The sequence below is a fragment of the Lindgomyces ingoldianus genome (genome assembly GCF_010093535.1).
Source record: "Lindgomyces ingoldianus strain ATCC 200398 unplaced genomic scaffold BDR25scaffold_6, whole genome shotgun sequence".
Classification (NCBI taxonomy): Eukaryota; Fungi; Ascomycota; class Dothideomycetes; order Pleosporales; family Lindgomycetaceae; genus Lindgomyces; species Lindgomyces ingoldianus.
Genome location: NW_022985167.1, coordinates 417883 through 432601, shown reverse-complemented (window position 1 = coordinate 432601; position 14719 = coordinate 417883). Strand labels below are relative to the sequence as shown.

The 14719-nt window shown below is 50.9% G+C and overlaps 6 protein-coding genes across 6 annotated transcripts; 4 read left to right on the top strand and 2 right to left on the bottom strand.

Moving 5' to 3' along the window:
* The first annotated feature begins 70 nt into the window (after window positions 1-70).
* BDR25DRAFT_254835 (structural constituent of cytoskeleton) lies at window positions 71-1395 on the top strand. Its single transcript, XM_033686322.1, has 2 exons — window positions 71-380; window positions 440-1395. Exons 1-2 carry the CDS (start codon window positions 158-160, stop codon window positions 1306-1308), a joined length of 1092 nt encoding a protein of 363 aa, XP_033551419.1. The 5' UTR covers window positions 71-157; the 3' UTR covers window positions 1309-1395.
* Window positions 1396-1462: 67 nt separating this feature from the next.
* Window positions 1463-3429, bottom strand: BDR25DRAFT_301272 (branched-chain amino acid aminotransferase II). Its single transcript, XM_033689539.1, has 4 exons — window positions 3148-3429; window positions 3044-3076; window positions 2036-2799; window positions 1463-1946 (listed from the first exon to the last, which is right to left on the bottom strand). The coding sequence occupies exons 1-4, from the start codon at window positions 3182-3184 to the stop codon at window positions 1650-1652; spliced, it is 1131 nt and encodes a 376-aa protein (XP_033551418.1). The 5' UTR covers window positions 3185-3429; the 3' UTR covers window positions 1463-1649.
* Window positions 3430-3826: 397 nt separating this feature from the next.
* Window positions 3827-4399, top strand: BDR25DRAFT_171990 (uncharacterized protein; the record flags this gene model as incomplete). The annotated part of the gene is made up of 3 exons (XM_033684138.1): window positions 3827-3879; window positions 4000-4128; window positions 4195-4399. Coding segments are annotated over 3 exons (387 nt in total), but the record flags the coding sequence as incomplete, so codon positions are not given.
* A 1384-nt stretch (window positions 4400-5783) lies between these two features.
* On the top strand, window positions 5784-7903 carry BDR25DRAFT_301270 (uncharacterized protein). Its single transcript, XM_033689538.1, has one exon. The coding sequence runs from the start codon at window positions 6211-6213 to the stop codon at window positions 7402-7404; it is 1194 nt and encodes a 397-aa protein (XP_033551416.1). The 5' UTR covers window positions 5784-6210; the 3' UTR covers window positions 7405-7903.
* A 571-nt stretch (window positions 7904-8474) lies between these two features.
* On the bottom strand, window positions 8475-9229 carry BDR25DRAFT_311042 (uncharacterized protein; the record flags this gene model as incomplete). The annotated part of the gene is made up of 2 exons (XM_033691205.1): window positions 8475-8939; window positions 9035-9229. The coding sequence occupies 2 exons, from the start codon at window positions 9227-9229 to the stop codon at window positions 8475-8477; spliced, it is 660 nt and encodes a 219-aa protein (XP_033551415.1).
* A 2379-nt stretch (window positions 9230-11608) lies between these two features.
* On the top strand, window positions 11609-14673 carry BDR25DRAFT_331997 (uncharacterized protein). Its single transcript, XM_033692702.1, has 4 exons — window positions 11609-11930; window positions 12112-12485; window positions 12533-13090; window positions 13141-14673. Exons 1-4 carry the CDS (start codon window positions 11861-11863, stop codon window positions 14440-14442), a joined length of 2304 nt encoding a protein of 767 aa, XP_033551414.1. The 5' UTR covers window positions 11609-11860; the 3' UTR covers window positions 14443-14673.
* Window positions 14674-14719: the final 46 nt, after the last annotated feature.

The window sequence follows — 14719 nt, the reverse complement described above, 5'->3', positions numbered from 1 at the left end:
TCGAACGCACAGGCCAGTCAAAGTGCCCCAGGTGGGTCCGATTCACTACCCCTCCGCCGCCTCCAGACCTCCGTCTTCATCTTCACTCCTCCGTCCTCTGAATAGTCCGCAAATCGCAATAGTAGAGAGCTCCTCCTATTGCGCAGTAATTCCTACCATGGGTCCTCCAGAAGTTCACCACCTCTTTCACCACCCGATTGCAGACCACTCCTTCTCTGCCGACCGCCAGACGCTCGCCGTAGCCCGCGAGAACAATGTCGACTTATATCAGAGAGCGGGCGGGAAGTTCCAGTTGAAGGATGAGTTGACAGGCCATGATAAAACAGTTACCGGAGTGGATATTGCGCCAAATACTGGCAAGATTGTTACTTGTTCACAGGGTCAGCATCTTGGCCTCTCTGGTTTCTTGTGAACTATCAGGCAGCTAATACCTCGGCAGACCGCAATGCCTACGTCTGGGAGCCTTCCCCCCAAGGATGGAAGCCAACACTCGTCCTCCTCCGCATCAATCGCGCCGCTACTTGTGTTCGCTGGGCTCCCTCCGAGACCAAGTTCGCCGTTGGATCTGGCGCCCGCCTCATCCCTGTCTGCTACTTCGAGGAGGAAGACAACTGGTGGGTCTCCAAGCACTTGAAGAAGCCAATTCGTAGTACAATCACTACTGTCGCCTGGCACCCTAACTCCGTCCTTCTCGCCGCTGGATCGACCGACGGTCATGCCCGTGTATTCTCCAGCTTCGTCAAGGGCGTCGACTCCCGTCCTGAACCCTCAGCGTGGGGCGAGCGTCTCCCCTTCAACACCGTATGTGGCGAGTTTCTGAACAACACCGCAGGCTGGGTCCACAGCGTCGCCTTCTCCCCCAGTGGCAACGCCCTCGCTTTCGCAGCCCACGACAGCAGTCTCACAGTTGTGTATCCCAGCGCTCCCGAACAACCTCCACGTGCCGTAATCAGCATCAGCACCCAGCTCCTCCCGTTCAAGAGCTTAGTCTGGAGTAGCGAGAGCGAGATCATCGCTGCAGGCTTCGACTGTGAAGCATACCGTCTCCAGGGCTCGGAACAGAGCTGGCAGCTCGCTGGATCTCTAGAATCCAAAGGTCGGCCGGGTGTTCAGGATCATCGGGAAGAGTCTGCGTTGAATATGTTCAAGCAGATGGATCTGAAAGGCAAGGTTACGGACGATACTAAGTTGAAGACGGTGCATCAGAATACGATTAGCACGATTCGGGTCTTTGAGGCGGGCGCTGGGACCGTGAGGAAGATTAGTACGAGTGGGGTAGATGGGCGAGTTGTTATTTGGACTCTCTAGACTGGGTCGTTATCCCGATAGCTAATTGGATGAGAGTGCACCTTGGCGTTCCCAGGGGATGAAGGGCTAGTGTTATAGAAGTGAATGAAAAACTGAATGATTTCTTCACCTTTGTTCCTTAATTCATGGAAACAAGAACCTTTTTCTGCCCAAAAAAAAATTTGAGTGAAGTGGCGAGACACATGCCTCAATCCAGACTACTTCTGCAAAATCCCCTTTTCTACCCGACGCCATAAAGATCAATGGTAAACTTTCGATCTTCTTTCCGACACCATTCCCCTTCCCCGACTTTCCCCTACTGCTCCTATCACCTCCCAACATCCCAAACCCATTTCCCCACCTCACGGCAGAGCATCAACGTTATTATCCATCTTCTCTCCATTCGCCTTCCCATTTCCCCACTGCTCAGGCTTTTCCACATCCTCTAGCCATCCAAACTGGTCCTCAATCTTTCCCAACTGGATTCCCTTTAGTGTTTGCAAAAGCTTGACGCAGCAGGGCCCGGGTTCATCGGATCCGTCGCGGTAAACGAATTTCTCGTTTGCGGACTCGAGCGTTATGGATTTGATGGGGACTAGGGCGGCTGCGGTACCCGCCGCGAGAACTTCGTCGAAGGTGGTAAGTTCGGTGTAGGGGATCTGGGAGGGGATTAGTTGGGGCGTTTGGACGGGACAAACGGGTTTGAGATTGAGGGTTGGGAAGGTATGAGAAAATAAGAAAGACATACCTCTCTCGACTCAGTCTCCCACCCAAAACTCTCCGCAATCTTAAGAATACTATCGCCCGTAACACTCTTAATAACGTTCTTACTACTACTCGTAACTAACCTCACCTTTCCCCCCTCTTCCTTCTTCACCCCAATAAATGCCGACGTCGAAAACTCATCTATCACGGTCCTCGTCTTACTATCCAGATGCAACGTAATTCCATACCCGTCGTGATGCGCTTTCTCACTCCACCGTAACACAGGTGCATAATTCCCACCAACCTTCGCTGACCCGGTACCCTCGGGCGCTGCACGGTCGAAATGCTCTAGGATTAATGCGTCGACCGGGTGGGTGCCGTGATACACACCCGTGGGAACCACAAATACGCAGAACGTGTACTCCTCAGGCGGATTCAAGCCCAACTGTGCAGAACTCCCAAAGAGTAACGGACGCACGTACATTGCAGCGCCAGTATCATGCGGTGGGACGTATGCAGCGTTCATACCAACTGCTAATTTACAACAGGCGAGGAAGTGGTCGGTAGGCACGGGTGGGATGGAGATGAAGGATGCGGAGTGCTGCATGCGGGCGGCATTTTGGGTCGGGCGGAAAATGGAGATCGTGTTAGTGGGGGACCGGAAGGCTTTCATGCCTTCGTAGCATTGTTGGCCGTAGTTGAGACCTGGGGCCATGCCGTGGATGCGAAGGAATGGGTCTTCGATGAAGGTGGGGGGTGTCCATTGGCGGGTTTTGAGGGAATAGTGGGATTCGACGTGGCCGGCGACTGAGAGGGTCAGCTATAGAGCAGAGCAGTCGATTGACGCGGTTTATTATTGTGTCGTCATTGACTCGTCGCCCCACCCCTTTGTTGTTCGTATATCCCAAGTTCTTGCAGATTCTCCGGTGAATATACTTTACTAGCTCTTTAAAGGACGGGGAACCTGCAAACACCTAAAGAGTACTAAAAGAAAAGAATGCGAGTTGCTAGAAGCCGAAGGTTAAATGAAATGTCGAAACCAAACGCTGACCTTCGCGGATCTTAAAACCAATATTGCTCCAATCTGCCAAACAGAGTCAGTTGCGAGCCTTCATGACGTGCAGGCCATCCGCACTTGAACTGCAATTGACATACCAATGGTGTTGACCGGCGGCGGAGGATAGGAAGTCATCGTCACTATTGTCCTTCCAAAGTTCTGCACAGTACAATGTGTGAATATGAAGCTTGTGGTGTCAAAGAATTGAGCTTATGGAGTTTTAATACGCTGGTGACCGAGGATTCGCTCTCAGCTGCAGCGATATCGGTGAGAGAGACTATCCGTCACTATCCGTCATCATCCGATGGAATATATCAAAAATGTTCACGCTGCTGACGACAGTGGGACAGACTGCACATTGCGGCTCTTTCAAAGCCTTGAACTACCATATGCAAGAGAATTGTGCATTCTGCAGGAACCTAAGATCACCCCGGCCGAGGGGAAGTTTTACGCGAGGTGAGGTGATGACGATGAAGGAAGGAGCCTCGGCGTCCGGTGATGATAATCAATCGTAGCATCTTCACGAAACATCCGCTTTCTCAACCCCACCTCATTATTTGTACATCTGCTTGATACCCTTTCTTTACTGGCCCAATCAAGGTTATACACTGCTTTGAAATGATCTCTGGTGCCAGCCGCCGACTCCTTCTCCTGGTCGTCCTGATCGTCGCCTTCGTGTCGGTCCTGCTTATCGGATCCTACCGCGAGCCGCTGGATGGGAGGCAACCTGCACCAATTGTGCCTGGGAAACATCAAGAGCAAGTAAAAGGCAATGGGGCTTTGCTGACAGGCCCTGCAATTGCGCCCAAGTTGGGCAACGCGACTGCGAAGTAGGTTCCTCCGTGTCCTCCGAGAGCAAGCAAGCAGCAAGCAAACAACGCCTCTCGCCCCGCCGCGTGATCGTGACAATCAATCCACTATGTTTAGCTAACCGTGCTCGATTCTCACAGGGCCGAACTCGGTCGCGCCGCATGGAAAGTGCTGCATACGACATTCGCGCGGTTTCCCGAAAAGCCCAGCGATGACGAAAAGGAAGCATTGCGGTCATTTGTGCACCTGTTCCAGCGTCTCTATCCTTGGTACGCCATACGCCACTGAAGCAACTGCAGCTGAAGTCATACGTCGCATACTAACTATGTTTGCAGCGGAGAGTGCGCCGAACATTTTGGAAAAGTGCTAGCAAAATATCCCCCGCAAGTCTCGTCGCGGTCCGCAGCAGCCACCTGGGGCTGCTATGTACATAACATCGTCAACAAGAGGCTACACAAGCCGGAATTTGATTGTGAGAAAATCGGCGACGCGTATGACTGTGGATGCGGAGACGAAAAAGATGCAAAGACGAAGGACAAGGGTCAGGGTAAGAGTGAGAAGCCCTCGTAGGGGCCTTGGGAAGAGGCGCTTTCTGAAGAGATATTGGGAGGCGCCAGATAAGTTGGCGAGTCGCTCTGTGGGGAAAAGACCCTTGGAGCTCGGGGGGAGGGGGTCAGCGCACCACCATCAGCTCATGCTCAATGACGATCAGTTCCCGCTGACGTCGAAGCACACTCACGATAGTTGGCAAAGGGGTGGATGATTCTAGATAATGGGCGCGCTGCCTTGTCCCGATGACTTCCGGTCTTGCAATAGGTCACTCAGTCAGCAGGTTTCACAAGAGATGTCTTCGACGAGGTCATTGTGGGTGTGGGATACGCCAGGGGTCGGTTCAAGTGCCGGACTCGAGTTGGCAAATAGAAGAGCATGTGGTCAGCCCGCCAAGTGCGTCTTCCAGGAGAGCGAGACATGGGGGAGCCCCCCCGTGGACAACACTACTAGGAAGACTGTCTATAGTTGTATATGTTACGAATAGGTGGTTGTTTACCTGCGACGTTGCGCAATTCTGCCCAGATGGAAGTGGCATACCAAACACGCGCATCCAGGGAAATAACTGACATCTCAGAGAATATGTGAGCGTGAGTGAAGCTCCTCCAGGTCCAACATGTCCAGCCGGCGCAGTTCTTATCGCGCTGTCGTGTGGCTTGTCTGCGTGCAAGGGCTGGACACCCCAAAGTAAGCCTCGAGGTGTTGTTGGTTCGTCGCGTGATTATTTTTGGTGCATACCCGCCAGACATCCGCAAGATCTTGCATGACGCGACGTGCCAGCCGTCAGGGGTCCGACGCCGGCACAGCGAATGGCGCGGTCACTAGCGCGTGGGAAAATATTGTGGCCGTGTTTGATGAGCGCTCCAACACATCTTGAAACCTGACGTCCCCCGCCGCAGCCATATCGATACCGGGGCGCTGTTCCTGTTCTGCGTCTGAACCTCACCGACTCTTCTTCATCTCCCATAGACGTCCTGCCAGCTGTACACCGCCCGTCCTGCATATCCTACTCCCATCGCCCTAAAGACCATCATGGTCTCGTTCTCCTGCGAGGTATGTTTATGCCCGGCCCTCACCCGCCCGCGCTTCAGCTCGGCGGGGCCCCAATTGGACCCCTCTGCCCCTGGAGCTGTCAGGTCATGGCAGCGTGCGCGAACTGCTCCTGAACTGCTGCTGAACTGCCGCTATTAGAACTGTGGAGATGTCCTCACGAAGAAGAAGCTCGATGGCCATCGCAACCAATGTCACGGGGCCATCTTCACCTGCTTAGACTGCCAGACCACCTTTGGCGGCACCAGCTACAAAGCTCATACGGTATGCGCCCCCCCAATTCACTAGAGCCATATTTCTGTCGAATGTTTCGCAAGATGAACACCAGCGTGTGGTTCTTGCGATCTTACTGTCCAATCTTGTCCTGCGTCGCGGATAAAGCTGCTATTCGTCCCGCTTCCTGGAGGCTAACCAATGGTCCGTCCTAGTCCTGCATCTCCGAAGATCAGAAGTACCAGGGCAAGCTCTACAAAGAGAAGAAGCCGAAACCACAGCACCAGAAGAAAGACAGTGTACAGCAGAATACGTCGCAGGCGCTTGTCCCGCGTAACGCATATGTTGAGGATGCAATCGACGTAGAATCCGGCGCTGTCGCCATTGTTGATGCCCCGCCTCGTGCCCCAAGCCCTCCACCAGCACCCTATTCCTTAGGATATCAAGAGCAAGCTGCGATTGAAGACGTAAATGTGTTCGACTTCCTGGAGACTTCGGAAACCCTCAATGGATCCAGAGTAGACCTTTCTCCTCCTCCCATGCATGAGTCGCGCATGATCGAAGACAGCCAGCCACCTGCATATGAGGAAGATGAGCCTCCAAGAGTCACGGCCACAGATGTCTTGAACTTCCAGGAGCCGAATGATGAGGATGATTACCACTACGTCGAAAACGGCTTCACTTATGGTACTGAACCCATTCGCCCTACCAGCGAACATCTCAACTCTCACTATAATGTTCGTGAGGCAGCGCCAGCATATGACGACCCTGCATACACCACCCCAGCCCCTAAGTCTAAGCACTCCCGGACTAAGTCTCGTGACAAGGATCTCTCAGACACAACTTCCAAGAAGGCTGATAGGAAGCGCAAGCGCCAGTCCCCTGCAGAACTCGACATGTCTCTCATTAGAGTCCAACAGGAGAGGGACCTTGTAATGGCCGACGCTCCACCTGTCCTTCACTCGGGCTTGACTGGTGGGCTTGGCCGACTTTTAGCACGTCCAGAGTTCCCTCCAAGCCCTGACTATTCAGGAGATTATGTCGAGAACTCACCACTTAGTCCAATGAAGCGAGCTAAGCAAGGGACCTCGAAAGCCTTCATGCGGGCACAGAGAGAGTTTGAGGTTCGACAAGAGGCGCAACGCAAACTTGAGATTAAGGAAGAGAGGGAGCGCATCAAGGAGGAGGAAAAGAGGGAGAAGGAACGAGGGCGGGAGCGTGAGAGAATACCTCTTAAGATTAAGAATGGCACGGCAAAGGACGCGGCTGGGAAGAACAAGACGAAGAAACGAGATGAATCGGCTCGAGCTAGTCGAAGAAACCGTGAAGCGGATCGCCGCCGTCGCCGACACTACTCTTCGTCTCCTTCACCACCGCCTGGGCGGAAGATCATTAAGGCTATTGAGTATCATCGACCTGATTCTCAGTCCCCAGCACCAGAGACCAACGGGAATGGGGCGCTGATCATTCGTCCTAATGGGGACCTTGCCCCTGTCAAGACTGGTGTCGAAGCACGGGCTGAGTTGTTCTTGTCATTCATCAACAAGGGACCTGAATCTGAGCGTGGTATGAGCGTTAATAAGGCCCTCAAACGCTATCATCGTGAGCGATACGATCGGTGGGACCGCGGGACTGGAAAGGCCGATGACGAGAAAGAACTTTGGAAAAGCCTTCGTTTGAAGAGGAACGATCGAGGAGAGATTGTCCTATTCATCGCCCCCCCTGAGGCATGACTAGATCTGGACATACTTATCAGGATGGAGTCTTGCGGACTAGAATTTTCACCATCCATTGAATACTCCAATTAAGGTTGTGGAGCATTTCGGAGCAGGGGGAGCATCATAGGAGCATCTGGTGGTTGGCTGGCTGGTGTTTGTCCTCCGTGGTGGTGTTGCTTATTGGATTGATACCCGACACATTTTGGTCAATTTCCTTCGGGTGGATTGGTGTTGAGTTGAACATTGTCATACCTCTTCTTTGGAGCGTCTTTTACTCTTCTTCCCGTATCTCTTCCCTAGCATCATCATCTCCATCCACTTCGGGCATCTTTCCTACGGCGACATGACTACCTACTGCAGGTATCTCCTTTGTTACAATTCTATTGCTAGCGAGTGTCGATTCCAGACTGCATTTTCTTTGCATTTTCTTTCCTTCAGCGTTCTCTTCGTTCCTCGGATTGGAGACTACATTAATACTCCTGGGCTGGATCCCGTTCTGTCCCTCGACATTTTCTTTGCTTGTGATTTTTACCTTTTCCTTTTGTATATTTTTGATTATATGAATATGTCTATACAATCATTGCTATTTCCTCTTTGTTGCTTGTTCCATGCTGTGTGCTTTTGATAGACTTGGTGGGGCTTGATTGCTTGAATTTGTAGACATGCTGTGAGGACTTGGTAACGTAGCTCGCCGTATGAGTTGAGTTTGACAGATTGCTGAATCGACGGATTGATATCTAGAGTCATATCGTTAACGCCTTGTCGGACGTGAACCTAATTCCTGATGACTGCAAAGGACCTGGACGCCTGCGCCTTTGTGCATATCCCATTCCCATCATGAATATCAACCATCCCTTTTGTAAACCTTATCCCCTGTGTATATCCCAATTGTCATTATAATTCATAATCATCCTAGCATCCCAATCCTTTCTGTATCCTAACAACTATAACCTCATCTGTGTTCTCACAGGCCTTGTCCGGCTTTACATTGCCTTGCATGGACAGTATGCATCAGGTCACTGTAACACCCACCCTCTTCTCCCCCTAAGCATACACTGCATCCTCATCCATGCCCATCCCTCTTCTTATACCGAGCCCCACACCACCCTCACAACCATCCATCTTAGCCCCAACAACAACCCCACGGCCACCAACACGATCGCAGACACCAGAATCAGAATAACCCGACCCCGTAGCTCAAACGCATCACTAATCTCGAGTTTCGCTACTTTCCGGATCTTTTTGTTTAGATGCCATGAACGGCGCTTATTTGTTGTCTGCAATTGTATGGAGGGGGAGGCGTTCGTGAGTACACTGTGCGGTTCGATGTGTGTGGAGTCTCGGGCGTCCCAGGCGGAGGATGAGAGGTCTTGATACGGCTCGGGGTCTATCCAGGCGCTAGGGGAGAAGTGAGAGAGGTAGGTGGGGAGGCTCAAAGTGGATGATTTGGAGGGTTTGGGGTAAGAGGTCGTGCGACGGACGCGATCCCGCCGATTTATCAGGAACAGGGAGAGGAGGAAGGATGTAAATAGTATGGGTGAGATGACTATCTGAGAATATATTAGGTGGTAGAAGCCTAGAGAGTTGGAATTGAGAGCACGGGAAGGCTGAGGAGGGATTTATGATGGTGAATCTTGACACGTACCCGTGTGACAAGAGACTCTTGTTCCTCTTGCGGCTCGCCTTTTGGTGAGCTCGGCGGCGACGGAGAGGTTAGTGATATGTTGCTGTTCAGCGAGAAGAATGGGTCGGATGCTTTCTTCTTGTGGCGCCGTCTTGGTGGTGATGGGGGTGGACTAGGTGGGAGATGCGTGTGCTCGTGCTCGCTCTTCGTCTCCATGCTATCAAAGAAAGTTCTGAGACGAAGGGAAGTGATGTAATTGGTAGAGATTTGTATATGCACAAGAAGAATCGAAGATGTTAGTCATGGGTGGAACGAGTGGATCGAAGATGAACGTGGAGTCCACATTTGGAGAAGCGTAGAAGTTCGGAACGCGCGGGACGGGCGTCATCACTCAGCTGGACTCACCAACAGCTCCATTCACACGGCACCGGTAATTATCGATAAACATCAAAGAATCACCGGAGAGTCGGAGTCGGGGCTCGGTGCGCTCCGAAAAGCAGATCCCTTGTTAACATCACTATACAGTCAACTCTCGATGGCGCGATACAATTCTGGAACAAGGATTATATCGTTATATCGCAATATCGTTGCAGCAAGAGGGTTACGTAATCCAACTATCTAGAGTGCCCTAGACAAACTGCTTAGACTTTTAAGCCTTTGCTTCAGTATATAGCTGCTAGAGCGCTCTGATCTGCTGGGGAGTTGTTGAATCTGTATGCTCTTGATATAAGAGTAGTAATTTAAGAGCCTGCTCTGCCTGCGCAGGGGTAGGTATTTGTATAGGAGGCCCTTCGTCGTCTAATTCGTCTTCAACTAGCTGCTGGCTATATGTTGCAATTGCGTTTGCTACATCAAAGTCAGATTAAGTAGGCTTGTGATCCTTATTAATAGGATTCAGGAAGTTTTCAAGGCTCATAGCGTCCTAAATCCTGCCTGCGTGCTGCACCTGCTGGTAGAGCTCCTCTAGCTCCTGCTAAGACTGCTCCTCTAGATTAGGCAGGTAGATTAGTTCTTGTAAAGGCTGGATCCTAGCTTAGCAGAAGCAGCAATAGATTGTATCGCTCCAAAGGTTGTTATACTAGGCTTGAGAGGCCCAGCGTAAGGCATAGTAGAGGTTGACTTAAGTTGCTAGATCTGCGCCGCGCTTGTAGCTAGCGACCATATAGCGTATCTATTGCTTCTTGTATGAGCGCTTAAACTAACTAATCACGCCCTAATCAAGTGGCTAGTAGACGCTAGTTAAGTTAGTAGGCAGCTATTAAATGCAGATATTTGGTGGAGGTGGTTTAAGATCAACGCTGAGGATATAAGCGCTGTGGTTGTCCATCAGCAGCAGGATAGACCTAGTCTCTCCTATCCACCAATAGAAGGCCTGTAGCTAATCCATCATAATAGTATGCGTCATCTACGCCTTAGGATTTAACGACTATTAGATGCTAAGAGCCTCAAGGTTGACAGATCGCAGAGCATGTGGTCTAGCTGCCTTCCTGATAGCCTAGAGAGTAAAGTGCTTGCTGCTAGTAAAGTTGCAGCAGCATACAATTAATATTTAGTTCTTATCCTTCTTCCTGCTAGGTTGAGCTCTAGTAGAAAGCCCTAACAACAGCGCCTGCTGCTAATATAGGCCTGTCTTGTCCATATTAAATATATCCTGCTCTGCGTATTCTCCACACAGCGTTCTAATAGCCCTCATCTCCTCTTTAGCCCTAGCTGGCACTGACGCAGCCTCGCCCTAGTGTTAATAAAGCTTGATATTATGCCGTCGCTTGAAGTTAGTGAGCCAGCCTGAGCTAAACTCTGGTACAGGGAGGTCAGCGTAATTAGGTATCTGCGGCCAGATAGCCTTTGCTTTCTTGATAAGGATATCGCCAGGGACGTCGCTGCCGGAGCTCTCGAGGTGCTGCTGCCAGTCAAAGAGGACAGCTTCAAGGATAGGCCACTGTGCCTATTGTTGACGTGTGCAGGTGGTGGCAGAGCTACTGTCAAGGTAGCTATATCGCTCTGAGAGGGACTCTGATACTGTTAACTAACGGATGCGATGGTTGTACTCTTGCTTAAACCACTTGATCGCATCAAGCTGCCTCCGGCCAGGACCCTAACGTTGATACCATTGACGCAGAGCCTGTCGCTGCTTGTTAGTAATTGCCACACGTGGCATTTTATCTCTTGATATAACAATAATCTAGCTAAAAGCTTGCGATATAGTAGGTATCGCGAAATGGAATATTTTGGTGGGAAATTAATTCAGGTTTGAGAAATGTATCGCTATATCGAAATATCGTTTAATCGCGCATCGCGCCATCGAGAGTTGACTGTACCGCTAAACCTGTTCTGTACCCCCCAGGGGTGTGTTCGCAACTCTTTCTCAAATGGACGCACGCGCAATGCATGCTGGCTGCATCCATCCTTCCCCAGTTCGTAGATGAACTCAAGGGGTTGTTGGTCACGCCAAGTACATGGTTGCGAGTAGAGTTTATCTGTCTTCTATGGAATGTGCTCGCGCACGAGTTTTATCTGTCAGCAAGGCCTGCTTACGAGAGTGAGAGCTTCAGCATTAAAGACGCCGTTGGGCCGTCTTTCGTCCGACGAAGCACCCTCCATTCACCTTGACTTACCTCCGTGTTCAGGCTGCCATTTTTCGTGAATAGGGATTACGTCGTCTTTTCCTTTTTTTGATTGTGGTATGATTCTGTGAGAAGAAGGGTGCTGTTGATTATATTTTGAATTCTGATCTCCTCCCTCCTCGACCCACTAACCGACGAAGGCGAGGAGTGCTCGAGTGCGAGCATATTATACCATCATCATCACGGTTCGATTGTCGGACGAACGAACGAAAAACGCGCGAACATGCCAAAGGAGGTCACGGATTTGTCCATTCGAAAGAAAATGCGGAAAGGGACGCATAGTTGCTTTGAATGTAAGTGGGTTTGAATTACCCTTTATTACTTTCCTTTACTCTGTATTCAGCCTCGTCTCCCTTGCATCAGTATTCCCTTTCCTTAGGACGTTGAATTCTGTTCTCATTTCCACCATTCCAATTCCCTTTCAATGACGCACGTGTTTTTACACTGCTCGGACCGTTTCTGATTTGAGACTAGGCCGACGTCGGAAGATTCGTTGCATCTTCCCTCCCGACAATCCTAATGTCTGCTCTGAATGCTTTGCCCGTGGGTCACGATGCATTGATCAAGAGAATGCCAACCCGGACGTCATTGTCGACCACAGGAAGAATCTTCGCGAACGAGTATCACGCTTAGAAGCTCTCGTCGATTCCCTTCTCGAGGATAAGACCGAGAGAAGTGCCACCGAGACTCAGACAAGCTCGTCGAAGACCCCGAATGTAATTCCTCGTGATACCTTCCCACCCACGCCTCTTTCTTCTGAGACATCGTCGTCGGTGCTTCAAGGTCTGCAACATGCCCCGTCTGAGCGTGGACACCATGTCCCTATTCTCTCTGTCCTTGAGGATGCTGTGCGTAGAGCCCCTTTCAATGTGGGTTCTCGTACTAACTCATGCAGCTCAACGATGCCGAAGTGCGGATCAAGGAGCGAATGGAACCGCAGCGAAAAGACTCGGCTCCGTCGCCGAGCCTTGCGGCTACCGAACGCTACACAGTTACTTGCAAAAACACAGATGACATGGACGAAAACAACTCGGCCGCCTTCCAAGCTAAGCGGGAGCGCGCCAAGAAAGGTCTTCTTGCAGTCCTACCCCCATATGACCAACTCACCAGGATATTGAACACTAATAGCGAATGGTGGGAGACATGGAGACGTAAATGCAGTGGAACGTCAGGAGAGCACACACTACCCCAGTTCGCTGCCAAAGCTTTGGCCGAAGGGAACATTGGCGCCATCGCCACTGTTGTGCTGAGCGTCGGTATTTGCTCAGACGAAAATGACGTTGGTCGATACATCGAAGCTGTTGATCAATATATGCTCGCGGATGACGAGTACGCTGCCACCCTTGAAGGTATGGAGTGCTTGATTTTGAAGGCGAAATGGTATGCGGATGTCGGTCAGCCGCGGAGGGCGTGGCTTGCGTACCGCAAGGGTCTTATGTATACACAGCTCATGGTACGTACTACCCATGCCTTGGGTTTGCGCTAGGTGCTAATATCAATAAGGGTCTTCATCGGAAACGAACAACATCAGCTGCACATGAGAGTATATGGTGGTCCTTGTATCATGGCGATCGGTTCTTGTCGTTACTCCTTGGGCTTCCTTACGGCATCAGCGACACGCACTGCGATTTGACGTTACCAGAAATGGGCGGAGAGTTTATGGCACCACTGATCTTTATGAACAAAGTGTCGATACTAGCCGGTAAGGTCATCGATAGGAATCAAGGCGTTGCGGAGCAGTCCTTCGCCTGGGCGCTTCAGTTGGACCAAGAGCTGGAAGATCTGTGGAAGAAGCTGGATCCTAATTGGATCGAATTTTCTAGCCTAATGGCGGACATTGAGGGCAACGCGGCCGACCTTCGCGAACGCTTGATGGCACAGATGGTCTACCACCAGATCCGCGTCTACCTCCATCTCCCATTCATGCTAAAGTCGCAGTCGAACTCACGCTTCGCATATAGTCGCACTGCCTGTCTTAATGGATCACGGGAAGTCCTGCGACTATACCAATGCCTCCGAACGGGCGAAGTTCAACCCCTATACGAATGCAAAGCCGTCGACTTCATCGGCTTCACCTCGGCTGTACTTATCATGCTTGGGCTTTTCAACTTCGGTGTTGTAATGGGCGGGGTATCACCCAAGGACCAAGAGACAGATGTCCGGCTAATCGAGATAAGCATCGACATCTTTCGACGTGCATCATCCGAAAAGGGAGGGAAAGTGGCTCTTCAAAGTGCAGAAGTACTGGAGAAGATGCTCCGCAAATTCAAAGCGGACTGGGGACGTGCAGAAGGGGGTTGCGACGATTTTACGGATTTTGTGATTCCGTATTTTGGCACTATTTCGATTCGGCGAGGTGGAAAGCCAGCGATACCCGGGCCGAAGTACAAGAAGGTTGGGACCATCAATCCTAACCCCTCGACGACTTCGCCATCACAGTTTACACCGTCGTCGGAGAATACGGGATCAGATCTGTTTGGGGCAAATCTGACAGCTACAACCACTACATCAACCTCACAGGACGCATTCAACTTGAATACTGACCCCTTTGTTTCGTACGATGGCTTTTATAACCTGGGTACTAACAATACTGCCGACAGTGCGAATGGCAGTTCCCTAGGCACACAGATCAACGACGATAGCATGAACAACTTCCCACTTCCAACGAACAACTTCTCGTGGCAGAATATGCCTATGGATATCGATCAGGATTGGAGTTGGTTTTTGAATGATAATCAGACAGCGCTGCCGACGCAACTGGTTGGGGATCAGTTTACGCAGTCGGCTTTTACTGGATTTGGATGAGGGGATGCAGGTCCTGGTTTTGAGTTACAGGCATCTCAGAGCAAGGGGGGAAAAGAAAGAGTGATGAATGACGAGTTTTGTGTACGATCACGGCTTGTTTGGGTAGAGGTTTTCAATTGGGGTTTTGTGCAGGGTTCGATATCCAATCTCTTCTCCCTGTTTGCGTGGGAAACTTTCTCAACCAAGGAGGCTATTTCTTAGACGAATGAAAGCTGCCGTCACTTAAGCCAGTGTCTGTTTATATCGTAAACCTCGGTATCTGGCCTGTCCTGAAACC

Coding starts and splice junctions, on each gene's coding strand:
- BDR25DRAFT_301272 (XM_033689539.1), bottom strand. CDS start 3,184: ATGACTTCCTATCCTCCGCCGCCGGTCAACACCATTG. Junction 3,077..3,147: donor GCCGCCGGTCAACACCATTG/GTATGTCAATTG, acceptor TCTGTTTGGCAG/ATTGGAGCAATATTGGTTTT. Junction 1,947..2,035: donor GGGAGACTGAGTCGAGAGAG/GTATGTCTTTCT, acceptor ATCCCCTCCCAG/ATCCCCTACACCGAACTTAC.
- BDR25DRAFT_254835 (XM_033686322.1), top strand. CDS start 158: ATGGGTCCTCCAGAAGTTCACCACCTCTTTCACCACCCGATTGCAGAC. Junction 381..439: donor GATTGTTACTTGTTCACAGG/GTCAGCATCTTG, acceptor ATACCTCGGCAG/ACCGCAATGCCTACGTCTGG.
- BDR25DRAFT_301270 (XM_033689538.1), top strand. CDS start 6,211: ATGCATGAGTCGCGCATGATCGAAGACAGCCAGCCACCTGCATATGAG.
- BDR25DRAFT_331997 (XM_033692702.1), top strand. CDS start 11,861: ATGCCAAAGGAGGTCACGGATTTGTCCATTCGAAAGAAAATGCGGAAA. Junction 12,486..12,532: donor TCTCTGTCCTTGAGGATGCT/GTGCGTAGAGCC, acceptor TAACTCATGCAG/CTCAACGATGCCGAAGTGCG. Junction 13,091..13,140: donor TTATGTATACACAGCTCATG/GTACGTACTACC, acceptor AATATCAATAAG/GGTCTTCATCGGAAACGAAC.